The sequence below is a fragment of the Leuciscus leuciscus genome (genome assembly GCF_965113295.1).
Source record: "Leuciscus leuciscus genome assembly, chromosome: 1".
In the NCBI taxonomy this organism is placed as follows: Eukaryota; Metazoa; Chordata; class Actinopteri; order Cypriniformes; family Leuciscidae; genus Leuciscus; species Leuciscus leuciscus.
In genome coordinates this window covers 73,662,677-73,683,135 of record NC_138725.1, presented here as the reverse complement: position 1 = coordinate 73,683,135, position 20,459 = coordinate 73,662,677, and the positions used below count along the sequence as shown (strand labels likewise).

The 20,459-nt window shown below is 39.3% G+C and overlaps 1 protein-coding gene and 1 long non-coding RNA gene across 21 annotated transcripts in view; one reads left to right on the top strand and one right to left on the bottom strand.

Annotated features, from left to right (window-relative positions):
* The window catches only part of LOC309509929 (uncharacterized protein), a 66,102-nt gene that overhangs the window by 43,191 nt on the left and 2,452 nt on the right, over positions 1 to 20,459 (bottom strand). For 13 of the 20 annotated variants that reach the window (XM_082184923.1, XM_082184935.1, XM_082184930.1 and 10 more), the window contains 3 exons: positions 16,502 to 17,365; positions 8,504 to 8,587; positions 6,121 to 8,055 (listed from right to left, as the gene is read on the bottom strand). In XM_082184923.1, coding sequence (XP_082041049.1) covers positions 6,121 to 8,055; positions 8,504 to 8,587; positions 16,502 to 17,310 — 2,828 coding nt within the window. In that variant the 5' untranslated portion in view covers positions 17,311 to 17,365. Of the gene's footprint in view, positions 1 to 6,120; positions 8,056 to 8,503; positions 8,588 to 16,501; positions 17,366 to 19,693; positions 19,800 to 20,459 lie in introns of all 20 variants that reach the window. The other 7 variants (XM_082184924.1, XM_082184925.1, XM_082184926.1 and 4 more) reach the window with 3 other exon arrangements.
* LOC309513062 lies at positions 5,289 to 6,008 on the top strand. Its single transcript, XR_014211259.1, has 2 exons — positions 5,289 to 5,417; positions 5,606 to 6,008. It is a non-coding gene; the product is annotated as an uncharacterized lncRNA (long non-coding RNA).

The window sequence follows — 20,459 nt, the reverse complement described above, 5'->3', positions numbered from 1 at the left end:
TTCAGACCCAAGCATTGCAGTTCCGCTTTATATAGACTACAAATGTATGATTTATATGTAAAAAGGAACAATTTAAAAGCATGATATGTCTCCTTTAAGGCAGTCTGGTAAGGTGGCATCTTTAATCTCCATCCTGTTTGTGCTTCTCTTATTATAATTAGTAACAGACTGAATTCCCTGCCACATACTGCGTGTGTCGTTTTGCATGTAATGGCTTTCAAGTTTTTGGGAATATGCCTTCTTTGCTACTTTAATGGACTTCCTCAAATCGTATCGGGCTTTCTTATATTCTTCCCCATTCCCTGCTTTAAATGCTACCTGTCTTTGCTTAATCTTTAAACGTATATCACCATTAAACCAGCGTTTTTGATTTGGAAAAATACATACAGTTCTAGAAGGAACACAGATAGATGTACACCAGTTAATATAGTAACTGACAGTCTCTGTGTAGTCATGAATGTCCTCTGAAGCATCTTTGAAGACATTCATGTCTGTAGCCTCTAAACAGCCCTGCAAGTTCATCAGTGCACTTTCCGTCCAGATATTAACAACTTTCTTTGTAACTGGATCGGATAGTCTTCTTATATAAGTTGGCTTTAAGAGAATTGCTAAATGATCAGCTTTTCCAAAATGCGGTTCGGGCTCCGCTGTATAAGCATTTTTAATATTACTATAACACTGGTCCAGAATATTTTTTCCTCTAGTGGGAAAGGTTACAAACTGATACAGTTTCGGAATACTCTTCCGCAGATTGCAGTGGTTAAAATCTCCCAGGATAATAAAAGCAGCGTCGGGATACATGTTCTCATACTCATTGATAGGGATGCACCGATTGGGAAATTCTGGGCCGATACCGATACCGATGTTTAACATAACAACTTGGCCGATGCCGATGTTTTTTATTTTTGTTATTTATTCCTTCTTTTGTGCCACGGAAACATACAAGTCTTTCGGCTCTTGATCACACTATTAGGGCTGGTCCGAATACCATTTTTTGAGCTTCGAAGCTTCGTTAGTAATGAACATCGAATATTCAAAGCTTTGGAGAGAGAGGGTGCTGAACATATTCTTCTCTCTAATAAAGGCAGGAATCTCTATGTGTCTGTATGTCCGTTTGCATTTTTATTATTTCGAGAACCGTTCATCCAACCGACTTCACAAGGGAGTGCAGTGTCGCATTTGGTGCAATATAGACGGACACGCGAGACACGACACGTTCAGAATTAATAAACTTTTAGTAAACTACAGAACAGCGCGAGCGGGAAGCGCGGGCAGGACTTATATGCTCCGAGAACGGACACTGGACTAGTGATATAAAACGCACACACACAGGTCTGTTAAATTAAGCAATACTTTTAAGGTAGTCTAATATTTTTCTGACTAACAAATTACTGACACAGTAAAGGGTAGATTTAAATAAAGAAAAACGAAATAGAAATAAAGAAAAACGAAATTTAAATAAAGAAAAAACGAAATTTAAATAAAGAAAAACGAAATTTAAATAAAGAAAACCAAAACTTAAATAATGAAAAACGAAATTTAAATAAAGAAAAAACGAAATTTAAATAAAGAAAAACAAAATTAAGTTCAATTAAAAAAGAGATTAATTTAGATTGACATTGTGGAAAATAGAATAATAGAAACAAAATGTATTAGCCTTTTTACCCGTTATTATCAAAGCAACGCAGCTTAACCCAAAACACAAGCTCAGGCATGCACTTTCTCTGCAAGAACGTGTCTCACGCAGGCAGTGTGCAAACTCCAACCTGTTAACATGGGAGCCTAAATAAAAACGGACATGCCACGCAGCCAGTGTGTCGCCGGCCTTATTCAAGCGCAAGTGAGAACCGTATCGCGGCGGATCCCAAGTTGTTAAATGACTTTCTAACAGCCCCCCCCCCCTCTTGAAATGTCAATGGAACACGTATTGCAAACTGCAAAACGCTGATCTTTCTCTGAAACTGTAACATATTGCCACACGACCGCCATCTTCTTTGCTTAATCTAAGTTACTGAGGAGAGTGCGCGGGTGCCCTCTTCCGTCTCGGTATCTCCCCCCGCCCAAATAAAAAGAGGGAAAAAAAGTTTCTCCTGAGCACAGCGTTCATGACACATATCATCGGCGAATTTCATTTTTATTTCCCGATGGCCGATGGCAGTTAACGAGGCAAATATCGCCCGTTACCGATGTTCAGCCGATGCATCGGTGCATCCCTACTCATTGATCATGTTATGCAGTTTTTTTAATGCGGCCTCCTCACTGGCAGAGGGGGGGGATGTATACAACAGTCACAACAATGCACTGCAGTTCTCTGGGTAAATAAAAAGGTCTACACATCAAGGTTAAAAACTCCACGTCCTCAGAACAGTGCTGTGAAATTACCTTACTGTCTGTGCACCAGGATTGATTGACAAAGATCGCTGTTCCTCCCCCGCGGGTTTTCCCACATTCCACTGTGTTGCGATCGGCTCTGTAGACCGTGTAGCCCTCTGGTGTTATGGCCTCATCGGGGGTTTTATCTCCTAGCCACGTTTCACAAAAACACAGCAGTGAACAATCCTGAATGTATCGCTGCGTACATATCCGTGCATGTAATTCGTCCATTTTGTTCTCCAGTGACTGGACGTTTGCAAACATTATGACCGGTAACGTTAGCCTTCCTCTGCTAACCAAACGGCGAATCCTCCTGTCGATTCCTCCCCGCCTGCCGCGTTTCCGCTTTCGGCTCTGGTTGTCAGGGACCACGCCTGCTCGGGCCTGGCCTGGTGTCGCACCGACATCCCGAAGGATTTCCGGAAAGGAGTCCAACAAACTGATGTCAAACAGTCCATTTTGACTACTCTCTCTTAGTTGTTTCAGGGTCACTCGATCATAGATAACATATCAAATGTTGAAAGTGAGACATTTTGAAATGTCATGCCAAATATTGGCTCATTTTGGATTTCATGAGAGCTACACATTCCAAAAAAGTTGGGACAGGTAGCAATAAGAGGCCGGAAAAGTTAAATGTACATATAAGGAACAGCTGGAGGACCAATTTGCAACTTATTGGTCAATTGGCAACATGATTGGGTATAAAAAGAGCCTCTCAGAGTGGCAGTGTCTCTCAGAAGTCAAGACGGGCAGAGGATCACCAATTCCCCCAATGCTGTGGTGAAAAATAGTGGCGCAATATCAGAAAGGAGTTTCTCAGAGAAAAATTGCAAAGAGTTTGAAGTTATCATCATCTACAGTGCATAATATCATCCAAAGATTCAGAGAATCTGGAACAATCTCTGTGCGTAAGGGTCAAGGCCGGAAAACCATACTGGATGCCTGTGATCTTCGGTCCCTTAGACGGCACTGCATCACATACAGGAATGCTACTGTAATGGAAATCACAACATGGGCTCAGGAATACTTCCAGAAAATACTGTCGGTGAACACAATCCACCGTGCCATTCGCCGTTGCCGGCTAAAACTCTATAGGTCAAAAAAGAAGCCATATCTAAACAGGATCCAGAAGCGCAGGCATTTTCAGTTTGGACGGCACCATCAATGCTGAAAGGTATATCCAAGTTCTAGAACAACATATGCTCCCATCCAGACGTTGTCTCTTTCAGGGAAGACCTTGCATTTTCCAACATGACAATGCCAGACCACATACTGCATCAATTACAATATCATGGCTGCGTAGAAGAAGGATCCGGGTACTGAAATGGCCAGCCTGCAGTCCAGATCTTTCACCCATAGAAAACATTTGGCGCATCATAAAGAGGAAGATGCGACAAAGAAGACCTAAGACAGTTGAGCAACTAGAAGCCTGTATTAGACAAGAATGGGACAACATTCCTATTCCTAAACTTGAGCAACTTGTCTCCTCAGTCCCCAGACGTTTGCAGACTGTTATAAAAAGAAGAGGGGATGCCACACAGTGGTAAACATGGCCTTGTCCCAACTTTTTTGAGATGTGTTGATGCCATGAAATTTAAAATCAACTTATTTTTCCCTTAAAATGATCAATTTTCTCAGTTTAAATATTTGATATGTCATCTATGTTGTATTCTGAATAAAATATTGAAATTTGAAACTTCCACATCATTGTATTCTGTTTTTATTCACAATTTGTACAGTGTCCCAACTTTTTTGGAATCGGGTTTGTATATTAATGTATATTATTCCCCATCATCGCACATTTTGGAGGTCTCTCACATCAGTCACACCAAAAATCGGGTGTGTTAAATGAGGGAGACATCAAAACTGTGCAGTGTTGGGGGACCCAGGACAGGTTTGAGAAGCACTGACTTAGTTAACCAAATTCACCATAAAAGATCATTTTCCTTTAACATTCACTCTGTTCAAAATTAAAACAAACATTTGACTTAATTAAAAGTATATTTTGTACATCAGGGATCTTCAACTCCAGTCCTGGAGGGCTGATGTCCTGCAGACTTAAGTTCTAACTCTAATTAAACACACCTGTCTGTAATTTGCAAGTAAATCTGAATAAGATTCGCTTGTGAGGAAATTTGGAGGGCCAGTGTCCTAAACTCAGCATATATATATATCATCGCTTTTGGGTGGAAACCTCGTATGTCCAAATTTTGTTAATTTGATTCACAAATCGATGCTATTGGTCAGTCCCCACGTGATTCTGTTATTTTTTACAAATTATTAACCAATCTAAAGTGTTGAAAATAGCTTGAGAGCAAATCTCTCAACTCCATTGGACACTTCAACTGTCTGAGAATCCTCGTAACTCCACCTCTTCTTCTCTCCGCGGCGGGAGCCTTCGCGGCATTTTGTCTCCTCAGAATTGGAAGTAGCAACGATTAAGAAATCCTCGTCGAGCAACACATAAAGCAAGCCTTAACTCTGATTTTATCTGTGTTAAACTATGATATCAGTTATTGATGTATTTTAAATGTCTACTTATTACTAGGCGTATTATTACTAGGCTTATTATACGTGTGCATTGAAGTTTTAAAATGTATCTAAGATAATACTTGAATTCAATTAAATGTTTTGGATACCAGCATTAAATTATTGTTTTTATTATTATTTTACTGACTCGAAGTTGGCATTGTGCATGTAAAATACCCCAAGTAAAGTAGCAGGTTTTATTTATGGGAGAAAAAAGGTCTGTCTACTGGTGCCAAGTAAGCCTATCTTTGGATAACTCTGTCTGTTTTTTAGACAATAACGAGTGAAAATAGTTAGGTTAGATACATTTGAGTAGGCCTGTTTTGTTAAAAATCGACAGCTGTAATGCTTCGGTGCAGAAGGAAGCCCGTGGGCCACGGAGGTAAGTTTACGTGCAGATTAGGCTAATTTCCGCCTATTAGACAGCCTAGTCACCGCATCGTTTTTTGTTCTGCTTCACTTATAGCTCTTAAACCTTTAAAATGAAGTTTAGGAAGATGTATGTAACCACAGTCGTTAGCTTTTGTTAACTATTGAAGCCTTTTCTCTTGTCAAAAGGCTCAACGCGACCGCCGATTTTGTTTGCATGCAGATATTAATTTCCGCCTATTTTAGACAGCCTAGTATTTTGGTATTGCATCACTCATATCTCTTAAACGTTTAAAATGGAGTTTAGGAAGATGTATGTAACCACAATCATTAGATTTGAATAGCTCTTAAAGCCTTATCTCTTGTCAAAAGGCTGAACGCGACCGCAGACTGTTATGAACACTGCTGGCAGCAGCGACGTCTGTGTCCGTACCATTCTTATCAATGACAGCGTAACCTCGTATCTCCCTGCTCCCAAGTCATAAATCTCGTATCTCCGATTAAACATGATAATACCAACTTTAACGATACAATGTTTAATAACTAAAAAAATATGCCTTTTTTTAATTTCCTGAAAAATAATGGTTTTGGAGATACGAGGATTCTGCCCGACAGCGACGATATGATGAAGTACTTTATTATATAAACCAATTATATTGACTAAAATGGCATCAACATCTGCCTTAGAGTTGGACTAGTTTTACTGGTAGCTTGGTTATGTTCACAAAGTATAAAACGTATAAGTATAAAAAAAAAAGAAGTGTTTTTGAACACAAACCCCCATAAAACTCATCAAACCTCTGTCACAACTTCTGTCAAATATAATTATGTTTATATTTTCACACTCACAGAGCTTTTCTGCAGTTCCTCACAGCAGGGAACAGTCTCCATTTCCCCTCTTTTGATTTGAATTTGTACTTCATAAAGTCTAACTCATCCATCACCTCCTCTGACATCATGATCATGTTTGCCAAAGTTGAGCATTGAGCAAGAGAAAGACTTTTTCTTTTTGTTTCAGAGTTTAAAAATGCCTGCATTTCTTTAAGAACAGAATGATCCTTCATCTCAATCATACAGAGTGACAGATTCATCCATCTTTCAGGACTGACATTGTTTTTTTGACCTCGTTTGAGGTTCTGGATTATTTTCTTGATGCTCTCTGGGTTGTTCTCTGTGTGAATCAGCACATCCTGTAAGAGTCTCTGATTGGACTCCAGTGAGATGCCATGAAGGAATCGAAGGAAAAGATCCAGGTGTCCATTTTTACTCTTCAAGGCTTTATTCATAACTCCCTTCAGGAGCCCGTCCAGAAGAATATTCTCACACTGAGTTCTGGACTTTCCTGTGAGGAACTCTTTCAGAACTTCACTCTTCTTGTGTAAATAGCAGAAAAACACATACAGTGCTGCAAAAAACTCCTGAAAGCTTAGATGTACAAAGCTGTAAACCTTCCTGTGATAAATCACAGATTCCTCCCTAAAGATCTCAGTGCAAATCCCAGAATACACTGAGGCGTCAGTGACGTCTATGCCGCTCTCTCTCAGGTCCTCCTCATAGAACATCACATTGCCCTTCATCAACTGATTGAAAGCCAGTTCAGCAAGTTTCACAATCACGTCTCTGTTGGACTGCAGGAGTTTCTCTGGATCTCTCTCTTCATACTTCTGGTTCCTCATATGAGTTTGAATGAGGAGGAAGTGGATGTACATTTCAGTCAGAGTTTGAGGGATTTCTGCACTGAGATCTTGTTTCAGGATGTTTTGAAGCACAGTGGCTGAGATCCAGCAGAAGACGGGTATGTGGCACATGATGTGGAGGCTTCTTGCTCTTCTGATGTGTGAGATGATTCTGCTGGCTTGATGCTCATCACTGATTCTCTTGCTGAAATATTCCTCCTTCTGAGGGTCATTGAATCCCTGAATTTCTGTCACACGGTTGATGTAGTTAGAGGGGATCTGATTGGCTGCTGCTGGTCTGGTGGTGATCCAGATGAGAGCAGAGGGAAGCAGATCTCCTTTCATGAGGTTTGACATCAACACACCCACTGATGAAGTCTCAGTCACATCAGAAACTTTCTCACTGTATGAAAACTTCAGTGTCAATCTGCTTTCATCCAGACCATCAAAGATCAACACAACTGTACATTCATCATAAATCTTTGAGCCCAGATGTTGAAGTTCAGGATGAAAGTCCAGCAGAAGTCTGTGAAGACTGTACTGATGATCTTTAATCAAGTTCAGCTCTCTAAATGGAAGCACAAACATGAAATCTACATCCTGATTTGCTTTTCCCTCGGCCCAGTCTAGAATGAACTTCTGCACAGAGACGGTTTTTCCAATTCCAGCGATGCCTTTAGTAAGAACAGTCTTGATTTTGTCTTTCTTCTCTCTTCTCTTCTCCTCATATCCAGGTTCAGGTGAAGGATCAAAGATGTCATTGCAGTGGATTGGAGTGTCTTGAAGTGTCTTGTAACTTTTCTCCATCTGTAGCACCTCATGTTCTTCATTCACTCCTTCACTCTCTCCCTCTATGATGTACAGCTGTGTATAAATCCTGTTCAGGAGGGTCTGATTCTCTTGTAGTTTGATTCCCTCAAAAACTCTCTCATATCTGTTCTTCATGCTGGTTTTGTGCTGGTCTTTGACTCTCTGAAGATCATCATGCACTGGTTGGAGAGAATCGAGCTGCAGGGCTGCTTCTGTGTCATGATGACTGATGTGTTTCTGACAGGAGGATGAGCTGGTCTGACAGGACACATCTCTGATCTGGTCAGATCTCCAATCACTGGAAAAAAAAACATTATGATGAACAGAAAGACAAAAACTAAAGAGAGAATTTGTTTAAATGTCTCTAATATTAAATTATCCTATTTGAAATCAAACCACAAACACATTTAGAAAGAAGTGTTTGATTAATAGACTATAATATGATTACTGTCCATATAACGCTGATGCAGAAAACACATGTGACAAAAATACAGTGTCATATAGACATATAAAAGAGAAATGACAGGGAAGCATATAAAAACAATATTTAACAAAGGCCCAACCGACTCTCTTTACATCACAATTTCAGTTTCTGTTGTATTTGTTGTTAAAAAAAGAGAACATGATCTCAGTTTATGATTTTCTTATTCTGTTTAAAAAACTTTATTGCATATATCCCTCTTGGTGTTTGTGTGTACACTGTGTGTTCTTGTGTTGAATGTCTCACTCTACATGAATATACTCACAGACGGCCGCTGGGCGCTGCTTCATCACTGAGATCAGGGGGCTGTAGAGGAGATGCTGCTCTCTTTCTCTTCCTGCTGAAGATACTGGGAGAAAGAGAGAAGATTTCAGATTGTTTCTTTGCAGATTATCTGTGTGCTCCAATAAATGAACACCAATACTGGTTTATAGAGCAGTACTTGTATAACATGTAAAGTAAACCGAGATTTTGTCAACAGTAAGACAAACTTCAAACTAGTACACATGAAATGTAAGAAAGCTAAACTAAGCCAGTATGCATGTTCATTTTCATGTTGTTTTAATGCAATACTGTTAATGAAACCTCTGTTTTCTCTTTAAAATATTATATATTATGTATAAACTAATAAATGTTAATTGAATGAAGCAGACACAGATCACTGTTTTCCTTGATTTTTTTTCCCCGAAATATGTGACAAAAAACATTTTAAGTTTAAACTGACCAAGGACGTCGCGATTACCTGATTTCAATTAACCGCGATTAAAACAGTCACAGTTATTAAACCATAATAATTTGGACGATACCGTTAAAAAACGGAAGAAAAAAAAAAACATGAAAAAGAGTCTTTCGTACTGAGATTGAGCACGTGCTTCACGCGTCTGCCTGGATGCTCTGTGAGGCTGTTACTAGTGAGTTCACAAGGTGATTATCTGGGTAAAGCATGAACTTTCAGCACGAGTGAAACTCTCAAAATGTAAACATGCAGGAACAACATGATCTCCTGGACTTGCATCTGCTGAATAAGCAAAATTAAATAAGCTATTTAGAAGTCCTTTGACTATCTAAAAAATAATTGAGAAGTGGTTGAAGACAGTATTCAACATGTAAAACATGCAGATGAAAAGTGTCATCAAAAGCGGCGAACACATCTAAAATGTTACAGCACCGTAAGGATCATTACTATCCAGAGTTTCATGCCCAGATGAGGGTAATCATTTTACAAACATAGTAAATGTTTAATTTACTACCGTTCAATAATTGGCAAGATATTTACTTTGTTATTGTGATAAGAACAAGGTCTCAGCTTTCAAATTCGGAGAATTTTATCATGAAATTCAAACGATAAATGCAATTTATATAAATTTGTAGATCGCTAAAGCCACATATCTGTTCAAGAGGAAAGACAGAGCGCACCAGAATCAATCATCTCTCCCACTTTACACTTAAGTGTCGTGCTGTCCAACACTTTAGTTACGATTCCTCCCATTTACAGGCTTTTGCTGTGCTTATTGTAAGGGCGGGCACAGCGACTGTATAAGCAAATATTAACTGGAGAGATTTAGGAGAAAGCCAAGACAAGCGGTCAGACAGTGAACACGGTGAGAGCGCGTAAGTGGCTTTTGATTAATACCCAGTTCTGTTGGTGCTTAGATTATTATTCACTACTAGGAAGGACTATTTTCGCTTATCGGCTTATTTTTATTTTTTACTATTATAGTAATCTGTATTTTATTAGACACATTGCTATTTTGAATAACAGCCACGTTTGCTAAGGGTTGCTGTTTATTTACTGCAATTTTACTGTCGTGCTGTCCAACACTTTAGTTTCTATTTCTCCCATTTACGGGTTATCTGCTTTTGCTGAGCTAATGGCAAGGGTGGGCACATCTGTCCTCACTCAAGCGTTGGAAAGCAGTATATGTATGTAGTGTGTGCGCTGCCACAGAAGCGTTCAGCTCTCGTGTTCAGCCTCCTGGTGTGAAGACTGACTCGGGTAAAGACCTGCGACTCTACCAGTGCGACTCCACCGAGCAAGGACACCTGTATCACACTTTATCTTTTTTTCCCCTTTCCTTTCCCACTTCCTTTTTCTCTTACTCAACATGTGCTTTCAGTACATTCCTGTTGTGTCTAAACAACGCTCTCTCGTCGCACACAGAAGGCGGCGCAATACTGCTTCTCTGCGTCCTATTTGCTCCTCCTCTCACGCACCTCTCTCTCTTTCTCTGTGGGTCTCTGGATTTGTCAGTCAGCAGTCAATAAAGCTGACTTCATTCCAGCCTTTGCAACTCAATCTACTCTCAATATCTTGGGCTTGACTGAGACCTGGATTCGTCCAGAAGATTAAGCAACCCCTGCTGCTCTCAACAACCAGTCTGGGAGGGGTGGGGGTACAGGTCTTCTCATTTCTAACAATTGGAAACACTTAACTCCCTCTTCTCTATGCACTAACAATTCATTTGAATATCATGCTATTACACTTACAACTCCCATTAAGACTGATATTGTAGTTATTTACTACCCCCTAGGCTAACTGGGAACCTTTGTAGAGGAGCTGGATGTGCTGCTGTACTCATTCCCTGAGGATGACACCCCACTTGTAGTCTTTGGCGATTTCAACATTCATCTAGAGAAGCCTTATAAAACAGACTTCATCTCTCCTAGCCTCATTCGAACTCAAACGGTCATCACCTCATGTACTTACAAATCAGGTAACCAACTTGATCTTATTTACACACGCAACTGCATCCCAGACAACATTTTGGTGAAACCTCTGCACATTTCTGATCATTTCTTCATTACTTTTAATCTTCAACTAAATGCCTTAATCTAAGTCCTGTCTGTGAAACCAGGCCATAATGTTTTATTTGTATAAAATGTTCATGGGTTTTAGTCACCATTAGTCACATTTTTAGAGCCACTTGTTTTTCCTGAATGTGATGTTAATTCCTGTTCAAACAGTGTGGGGTCATAAATAAAAATATTTGCATGTAAACTGAAGGTTTAAAGTTGTTTACTTTGAGAGACCTTTTGATTCAAAAATATATTAATTGCGTCCCTACCTTGTTTTTTATTAAATGTTATTTTTAATGTGATGACCAAAATATTATCTTTTCATCCTTTAAATATTACCCCCATTTATAAAACTAAGAGTTTTAAGATTTAGGAAAACTCCTACTTAAATTTAAAAGGTTACTCTTTCTCTGGCATCTCTTTCTTTTTGCTGCATCAAAAACGTACCTAACCGTGACACCACTGTGTCCTATCGAACCGAACCGTGAATTTTGTGAACCGTTACACCCCTACTTATTACAGATGTTGATCTACCTCAAAGTTTGCCTTGATTGATCTACGTTTACACTTTTACATTGCACAGGGGCAGTCATGGCCTAGAAGGGGCAGTCATGGCCTAGAAGGGGCAGTCATGGCCTAGAAGGGGCAGTCATGGCCTAGAAGGGGCAGTCATGGCCTAGAAGGGGCAGTCATGGCCTAGTGGTTAGGGAGTTGAACTGGTAACCCAAACGTTGCTGGTTCGATTCCAGAACCGGTGAGAAATGACTGAGGTGCCCTTGAGCAAGGCACCTAACCCCTAATCGCTCCCCGGGCGCCACACAAAGGCTGCCCGCTGCTCTGGGTGTGTGTATCCACGTTTGCAGTGTGTGTGTGTGTTAACTACTCACTACTCTGCTCCTAATGTGTGTGCATTAACTTGGATGGGTTAAATGCAGAGGTCCAATTCCAAGTATGGGTTACCATACTTGGCTGTCACGTGTCACTTTCACTTTCACATTTTGTAACATTTTAAGTTCAAGAGTTTCTTTAACACTTACTTTATCGTAATATAAGACAAATATATTTTTGTTCACATTTTAGTTTAGTTTCTGACTGCTAAAACTAATATAATTTGTTGTTTGCCTTAATAATGTGGATAAATTCAAAAACAGCGGTTTAAATTCAAACTTTTCTACTTGTCTTATAGAAAAAGGTTATAAAAAACGTCTATAATTATCGATACCAAACGATATGACATTATATCTTGATACATTTTTTAGCTATATCGCACAGCCCTTGGAAGAAGTGCTTCCAATCATTGTGTTCTTGTGTTAGCAATGGTTACATCCAAAGAAAGATGTGCCATTATCCCTTTGCATTATAATGGCCTCACATGCAAGGAAATTCATCAAGAAATGTTAAACTGCAGTGAAGAAGGCTTCAGGACGTCCCAGAGTGTCCAGCAAGTGTCAGGACTGTCTCCTCCTGAGGAGTCAATATTGAGTTAAACTGCTCAATATTGGCAGCAAAGAAGCCACTTCTCTCCAAGAAAATCATCAAGGACAGACTGAAATTCTGAAAGTACAAGGATTGGAAAGCAGAAGACATGTGCAAAGTTAATTTATCTGATGAAGCCCCCTTCCGACTGTTTGGGAAACTTGGAAAAAAGATTATCCGGAGAATAAAAGGTGAAAACTACCATGAGTCCTGTGTCGTGCCAACAGTGAAGTATCCTGAGACCATCCATGTGTCGGGTTGCTTTTTATCCAAGGGAACGAGCTCTCTCACAACTCTGCCCAAAACACTGCTATTAATAAAGAATGGTATCAAAACATCCTGCAAGAGCAACTTCTCTCAACGATCCAGGAGCAATATGGTGATGATCTGTGCATTTTCCAGCATGATGGAGAACCATGATGTCACAAGGCAAGAGTGGTAATGAAGTGGCTCTGAGATTATTACATTACATGTTTATCTGTGGCCAGGCAGCCTGTCTCCATCTAACACATCTGATACAACTCATCAGCACATTAGCACAAAAATAAAATGTGCTGTGGTGGGGGTTCTCCGGGACAGGTTTGAGAAGCACTGCCATAGAGAACCTGGGGTCAATCTTTAAAAGGCGAGTGGACAAGCAGATGCCCACATATTGTGATCAACTGAGAATCACTAATAAGACATGAATGGATTGCCATAAGTTAAGATTTGGCCCAGAAGCTCATATCCAGCACAACAAGAGAGATTTGCAGAGGTTATGAAGAAGGATCAACTGTACATTTTGACTCTTTGTATTTATTTAATGTTTTTGCCAGCAAAAGCCTTTAAAACATATGAAATGCTTATCAGTGGTTTCCAGTACAACATAGAAATATCTACAAAAACTGAAGCAGCAAACTTTGTAAAACACAAGATGTATGTCACTGCGCATACGTTTGGCCACGGCTGGAGTTAAAGAGTTTCAGGCTTTCAGTCTTGAGGAAGAAACTGCGTGTATTGTGTGTGTTATTGTCTTTTGTTGCAAGATACTGTACCAGAAGAAGAGCGAGATGGCTTCAGGGAAATGTCTGACTGACCAAATGGGGAAGACAAGGTATAATTGGGCCTCATTCATAAACACCAGCGGAACGAATTTGTGTAAATCTTTCATAAAGCCATTCAGACATAAATTTTCAGATTCATGAAATTGTAAATTCAAAATGTTAGTTGATACGAAATAAATGTAGACTGTGTAAACGGTGCGTAAAACATTAGAATGTTCTGTGTTCTTTTAGGAAAACTGATGACACTGCATTTTGATGCACTATGTTCCATAATAATATTCACATGTTTGTTTGCCCAGTCTATTTTTTATTTTTTTGGTAGCTGAGAGTTCAACTTTGAAACTGTTCAACTTTGGGTGAAATGCAGCGCTCATCACTGTCACTTTTTACCCAGCCATCCAATCATAGCGGAGGAGGGACAGGACAAACACTACACTGACCAACCATCCTACTTGTACAACGACTGAAAAAGCTGGAAAAACGCTGTGCCTCCAGAGCACTCTCAAGCACCACCAGCTGGTTGTTCCCAGAAGAGCACCAGGCATTTTCAGCCGGCTAAATACTCTCTGGTGGACACACGTTACCTAACGTTACTAACCCTGCTTGCATTTTAATGCATTGTATTTTTAGGGCTTCCATTTTTATGGGCTGAAATTCAACATGGTTGTATATTTACGTTGTGAATATTTAGTTTTGAAAATTCAAAACATTTCACAAACATTTTCATTTTTAAAAATTCAATGATCCATATTCACCTTTCAGATTTCACTTCCAAAATATTCATTCTGTTAAAAAAATACAACCTATAATATTCGACAGGCAATTTTTGGTCCATTTTATTTCGCTTTACAAATTCTCTTCCACAAATTCAGTGGTTCAAACTCGTCAGAAAATTCAACCTTTGACATCCGGGAACGGCAGGAATATCAGTAGATTGCCGATTGATAATCTCCATAGCTGTTAGTCGACCTCACCAGCAGGGGGTGCAAGCGGCTGCTGACGGAGAAAACTATAGAGCAACGAGTGAGAGAGTCATTCATTCATAAAAATGGATTTACAGAAATGAAGCAAGCGGTATTTGTGATGATTATCAGGGCCAGTATATTTATGGAAAAGCTGATAAAGACACAAAAGCTGTGTTTACATTTAAGTCTTCACATTTAGTTTTGTACATGTAAGCTTTCTCTACCGTGAACGAGATTATAATGTTAATTGCTGATGTACAGATAAAATTGATGCTGATGTACAGATAAAACATTAACCTGAGGTAATAGACATACATTTCTCAGATTTTCTCTTAAAATCAACAAAAAAGGGCTTTATATGATAAATAATTTCAAATACTTTAGAAATGAAAAGTACTTCACCTAGTTTGATTTTTCTTTTTCTTGGTAAATGATTTCTTTGGTAAACTATATTGATAGCTAAATATAATAAATGAAACACACTAAAATTTTAAATGAACTGCCATCAACTGACTGATATTAAATACAACTCGTAGGGTGCAACTGAACTTAATAAATAAAGTTTTACTTCATCAATCAGTTTATAATATCTAAATGTTTTATATTGAACTATTCTATTAATAATAAATTAAAGTTACTTCCTTTTAATTTTGTAGGATAATACTAATACTAGTTATATTGGTTAAATGTGTTCCCCGGTAGTTTTGCCATGTCTGCTTATTATATTGCGTTTAAGGGGCTTGTTTTGCTATTTTTGTGATAACTGGCAACCCGTCACCTGGAGCTTTAATCAAGAGAAGGAAGAGTTCAGAAGTAAGTTTGCAAACTGAACAGCAGCAACTGTTAGTGTTGACTAAGTAGTGATACACACCTTATAACCGCGTCATTATTTAACTCAAGTCCGGTGAAGACATTACACACCTCCGCTCAGCCTTTCATATTCGCCTCTCGCTGTGTGAGCACGTGCTTAGTTTTGCATCAGTAAAATGCAAAGTTGAGAGACATATCAAATCTAAGGAAGATTTTATGCTGGTTCTGATCAGTGGCCGATTGTTTGGAGTAAGAAAAATACAATACACGCTGTTGCATTCTCAATATTTAGCAATTTTGCCTCAGATACAGGATTATGTACATTTGCTTTAACAAGCAGGTATTGTTCATTACCACGGTAACCGCTTACGTGTCCACGCTGAATGCGATGTAAAAAGTAACTGTACACATAAGAGACGAAAATATGACGATAACTATACATTATTTAAGGCTATTCTTTTCGTTAGGATATTGATATATTAACTGTTGTTGTCAAGTAAGCTCCTCTAAACTGCTGCCGCCTTTGTTCTGACAATATCACGTTATTAACAATCCTTTATAAAATCTATTTCCTTTGTGGATCCTCCTGATCTGCTCGTTCTTCTTTCTTCATGTTTCTTTAACAAATATCAGTGTCTCAGTCTCTGCATGTGAGTTAACCACGTCCACTTATTGACATGTTCCAGTATACATGGAATTAAAAAAGTCTGTTACAGTTGACATTATACAGTGGTAACAATACCATCATACCACCCAGCCCTATTTCACAGTTTATTTAGTAATTGTTAAAGGCCATTTCGCGCTTTCAATCATCATTAACCCCCAAACCCCCCCTTGGAATTACGCAATTCATATGGGTCATACTTTACAGGTCGGAAAATATGGAAAAATCACATCCCTGGTTTATGTGTAATAAATTCTTTGTTAAATCAAATAAGATTTTTCTTCTAAAGCTATATTTTTCATGTCTATTTGATGCTTTTCTTGTTTAACATGAAGACTTTAAATGATCTTTTGGGGGTAATTTCTCAGCCAAATTATGTAAATAATTAGATTCAACATTTGAATCGCTTGACAGCCCTATTATTAACATGTTAATATTCAGAGAAAAGAACATCAGTGAGTGAATCATCATGTTAAAAAAAACTTCACATTCCACTTCATGATACTCACACAGGGCCAGATGTTTCAGCAGATCCATCACTGAGATTAGGTGGATGATGCATGGAGTTGTTACTCTTCATGGACACACAGCTGAATCCTGAAGATGGTCCATCACTGAGATTAGGGGGCAGACGCATGGAGTCGTTACTCTTCATGGACACACAGCTGAATCCTGAAGATGGTCCATCACTGAGATTAGGGGGCAGACGCATGGAGTCGTTACTCTTCATGGACACACAGCTGAATCCTGGAGATGGTCCATCACTGAGATTAGGGGGCAGACGCATGGAGTCGTTACTCTTCAAGGACACACAGCTGAATCCTGGAGATGGTCCATCACTGAGATTAGGGGGCAGACGCATGGAGTCGTTACTCTTCAAGGACACACAGCTGAATCCTGGAGATGGTCCATCACTGAGATTAGGGGGCAGACGCATGGAGTCGTTACTCTTCAAGGACACACAGCTGAATCCTGGAGATGGTCCATCACTGAGATTAGGGGGCAGACGCATGGAGTCGTTACTCTTCATGGACACACAGCTGAATCCTGAAGATGGTCCATCACTGAGATTAGGGGGCAGACGCATGGAGTCGTTACTCTTCATGGACACACAGCTGAATCCTGGAGATGGTCCATCACTGAGATTAGGGGGCAGACGCATGGAGTCGTTACTCTTCATGGACACACAGCTGAATCCTGGAGATGGTCCATCACTGAGACCAGGGGGCAGAGGCATGGAGTTGTTACTCTTCATGGACACACAGCTGAATCCTGAAGATGCTGAAGCCTCCTCTTCTCTCTCCTCATACACATTCATTTTACAGGCAGACTTCGACTTCTCTTCTTCCTATATAAGAGAATTCATTTCAGGCCTGTATGTGGAAACACAGAACATACAATGAATTTTGACACAATTAAGTTTCAGTACTAGCTGGTGACCAGAAGTGAGAGTGCACAGTGACTGAAGTGGCCGGGCCCCCTGTGGTGCCGACGCTGTGTGTTGGGGCCCTAGAAGCTGTGGTTTACATGGATTTTAGGCCAGTTAAGGGCCGTTGTTATGATGACACAAAAAACACAGATACAGCAACACCCACTGTTGATGCAATAATACTGGGATAATGAGCTCACAGGTGTGTGTTTATAGAATATTTTACAATTGCTTTGCACACAACTCTGTCAATCATAACCAAGGACCAGAACTATCAATTTTATCATGCTAATTTATGAGTTCATTCCTTCAGGATATTTGATTGGTAGTGTGACGGATCTCAATTGTGCTTTACTTAGTTTGTGGGTTTGTGTTTAACAGACGTGTCATGAATCTTGTGTTGAATTAATATCTACATCTACTATTACCAAATGATACTGCAGACCAACTTCAACTTTCTATTTTCAAACAATCATTTTTTTATTTTATAGACGTTGCTCTTGTTAGTTTCTGTATTCATATACATTGATTTATGTAGTTTATTTTTCTTTTTAGTTAATGGAACAACCATCTACTAACTTTCAAGGGAACTTTATGAACTTACAGAACTTTATGTTCTGTGTTTCCTTTCAAGGGAACTTGCACTGCATTGAATGACGCTGTGGGAATGCTCTGCGTGATTGTGTCGTGAAGCATGTGTGAAATCAGTCGGAAATGTGGGACCACAGCATCACAAATGTGAAATGTGACGGAACATCAAAGGCGGGTGACGTCACAACCAGGAAACTATAAAGCCGGGCTATTCAATTGGCAGCCCGCTAATCATCTCCATCTGGCCCAAAGGCACCCCGACCTCCCTCCGCCTCTTTTCCTGGCGGTGTGGCTACATTTGGTTAGATATGCGAGTGGCCGTAGTGGCCCGTGCAGCTGTACGTCTATACGCACTGTGCGTACCATGAGCGCTCCGACTAACCAGAGAAACGTTTTCGCAAACGCACCCGTGTTGCTCTTTCAGGAAATGAAAAACTCTCACCAGTGCCACTGAATCATCTGAAGCTGTTTCTCGGTCAGTAACAACAAATATAGAACAAATAGCGCTGTTTTCAGTTTAGTTTCAGTTAAACTCGCAGTTTAGTTTACTTTGAACTGCTCAGCACCGCCCAGTGGATAACAGAACGCAAGCTTAAAGAAGTTGCGTTTACTCCCGGTTCTGGACACTATTATTAAACAGCAATACGACATCCAGTGAGAAGTGGTTCAATTCGACACCTCTGTTACAAACCACAAATCACTCAATGATTTAACTAGTTTTAAATCAGATGAAACGGCCTCAACATTCCCAACACGACTGATGAGGTAAACAGCAGAAACATTGTGCCATGAACAAAGTTAGAAGACTTTAAATCCCCTCATCACCACATTTACCATGAATGGACTGTAGTAATTTACTATGGTTTGGGCAGAAATGTGTAATATTTATACTGAATACTATCTTATCGTTATTTATATTACAGTAGATTAATTAGGTGGGTAGAGGAATATACAATTCATTTTATGTATAGTTTTTACCTGTGTTTAGGCATTTTGTTATACAGTGGTAGTGAGTGAGTAGCCGTGCATGGTTTTACCTGTGGTTATCAAGTCTCACTGTCAGAATATTTTCATTTACGCCAATACTAACTATAAATAAAATAATTCTTACCAATAGCTATGATCTTATATAAATCATATTTTTGTACATAGCTGTAAATAAGTTATTTATTAAAGACTCATAAATCTGCATACTGTTGGGTACCACATTTCCAAGTAAATACAATACTTTTTTTAGGTTTACTTTAGCTTATTTATTGATACTGTTATGTTTCAATAAGTAATAAATAATGTTTCAATAAATAAGCTAAACCCACCGGCCCTCCTCAACATTTCGATTTAATAATCTGGCCCTAAAATGAAGTTAATTGAATAGCCCTGCAATAAAGCATGCCCTAACAGTGCAGCGCTAGCTTCTATGTGTGATAGAAATGTTTTATGTAATGGGTATTTTCAACATTAAATGTACAGAGAAACACAGACTAAGGATGCTCAGGTCGAAGGCCATATATACTTAACCAAAAAGTGCTTAACAAAGTATAACTAACAGTCATATGACTAGCTCAGATCATTACAAACCAATCACCAGAACAAATCACAGTGAAGAAGACTTGAGTGACATTGATTTTTACTCAACTGTATGATATAAATGTACATATTTCTTTCTATTCAGGAGACTCACTTGGTTGTTGTGGCCAGTGATCTCCCAGCCGTGAATAAAGCTTCATTTCTACAAAGAGCAACAGGGAGTCGTGTCGGGTATTTGCTGCGCAGCTGAGAAACAGATTCTACGCTCAAAAGAAAACAAAAGAACTAGTGGTGCACGATATATCGGCCGCCGATATAATATCGTCCGATATGGTCATTTTTTTACACATCGGTATCGTTCCGATGTCAAAATATGGCCGATGTGAACAGGCCGATATTTGACGTGTGAAGTTGAAGATGAAGTTGACGATGCTGACTCGATCTTAGCAGTAGTGAACGCGCCTGAGAGAAATACACATTTCATACAGATGACATAAGCAGAGAACAGTCTGTTTTCTTTCATTTTGAATTGTTCTGTTTAAAAATAGACATTTCAAGCTTTCTATATATGTCTCCGGTCTGTGAGGCAAGTAGGTTTCGGTTAATTTATGAGACGCGCTCCAGGTTCACGTGCCGTCGCCTCCATGTCCTGATTAAATATTTCTACTATATTTAGTTGTAAATTGCAATTGCAATGGCAATTGGTTGATGAAACATTGATCAAAATTAAGATACAATTAATACAAAACGAAATTAAATTTAAATACAGGCTTTGTGCTTTCTGTTTGAGGTCTCTGTGAAAGTTTTAAATCAGTCTTCTAATGGCGCTTTCAGAGCGCTCACGTCCATAACGGAGAACTGTCCCATCCGTAACATTGTTAACGCAGTCCAGTGCGACTTATGTTTTTTTCCTCTTCATG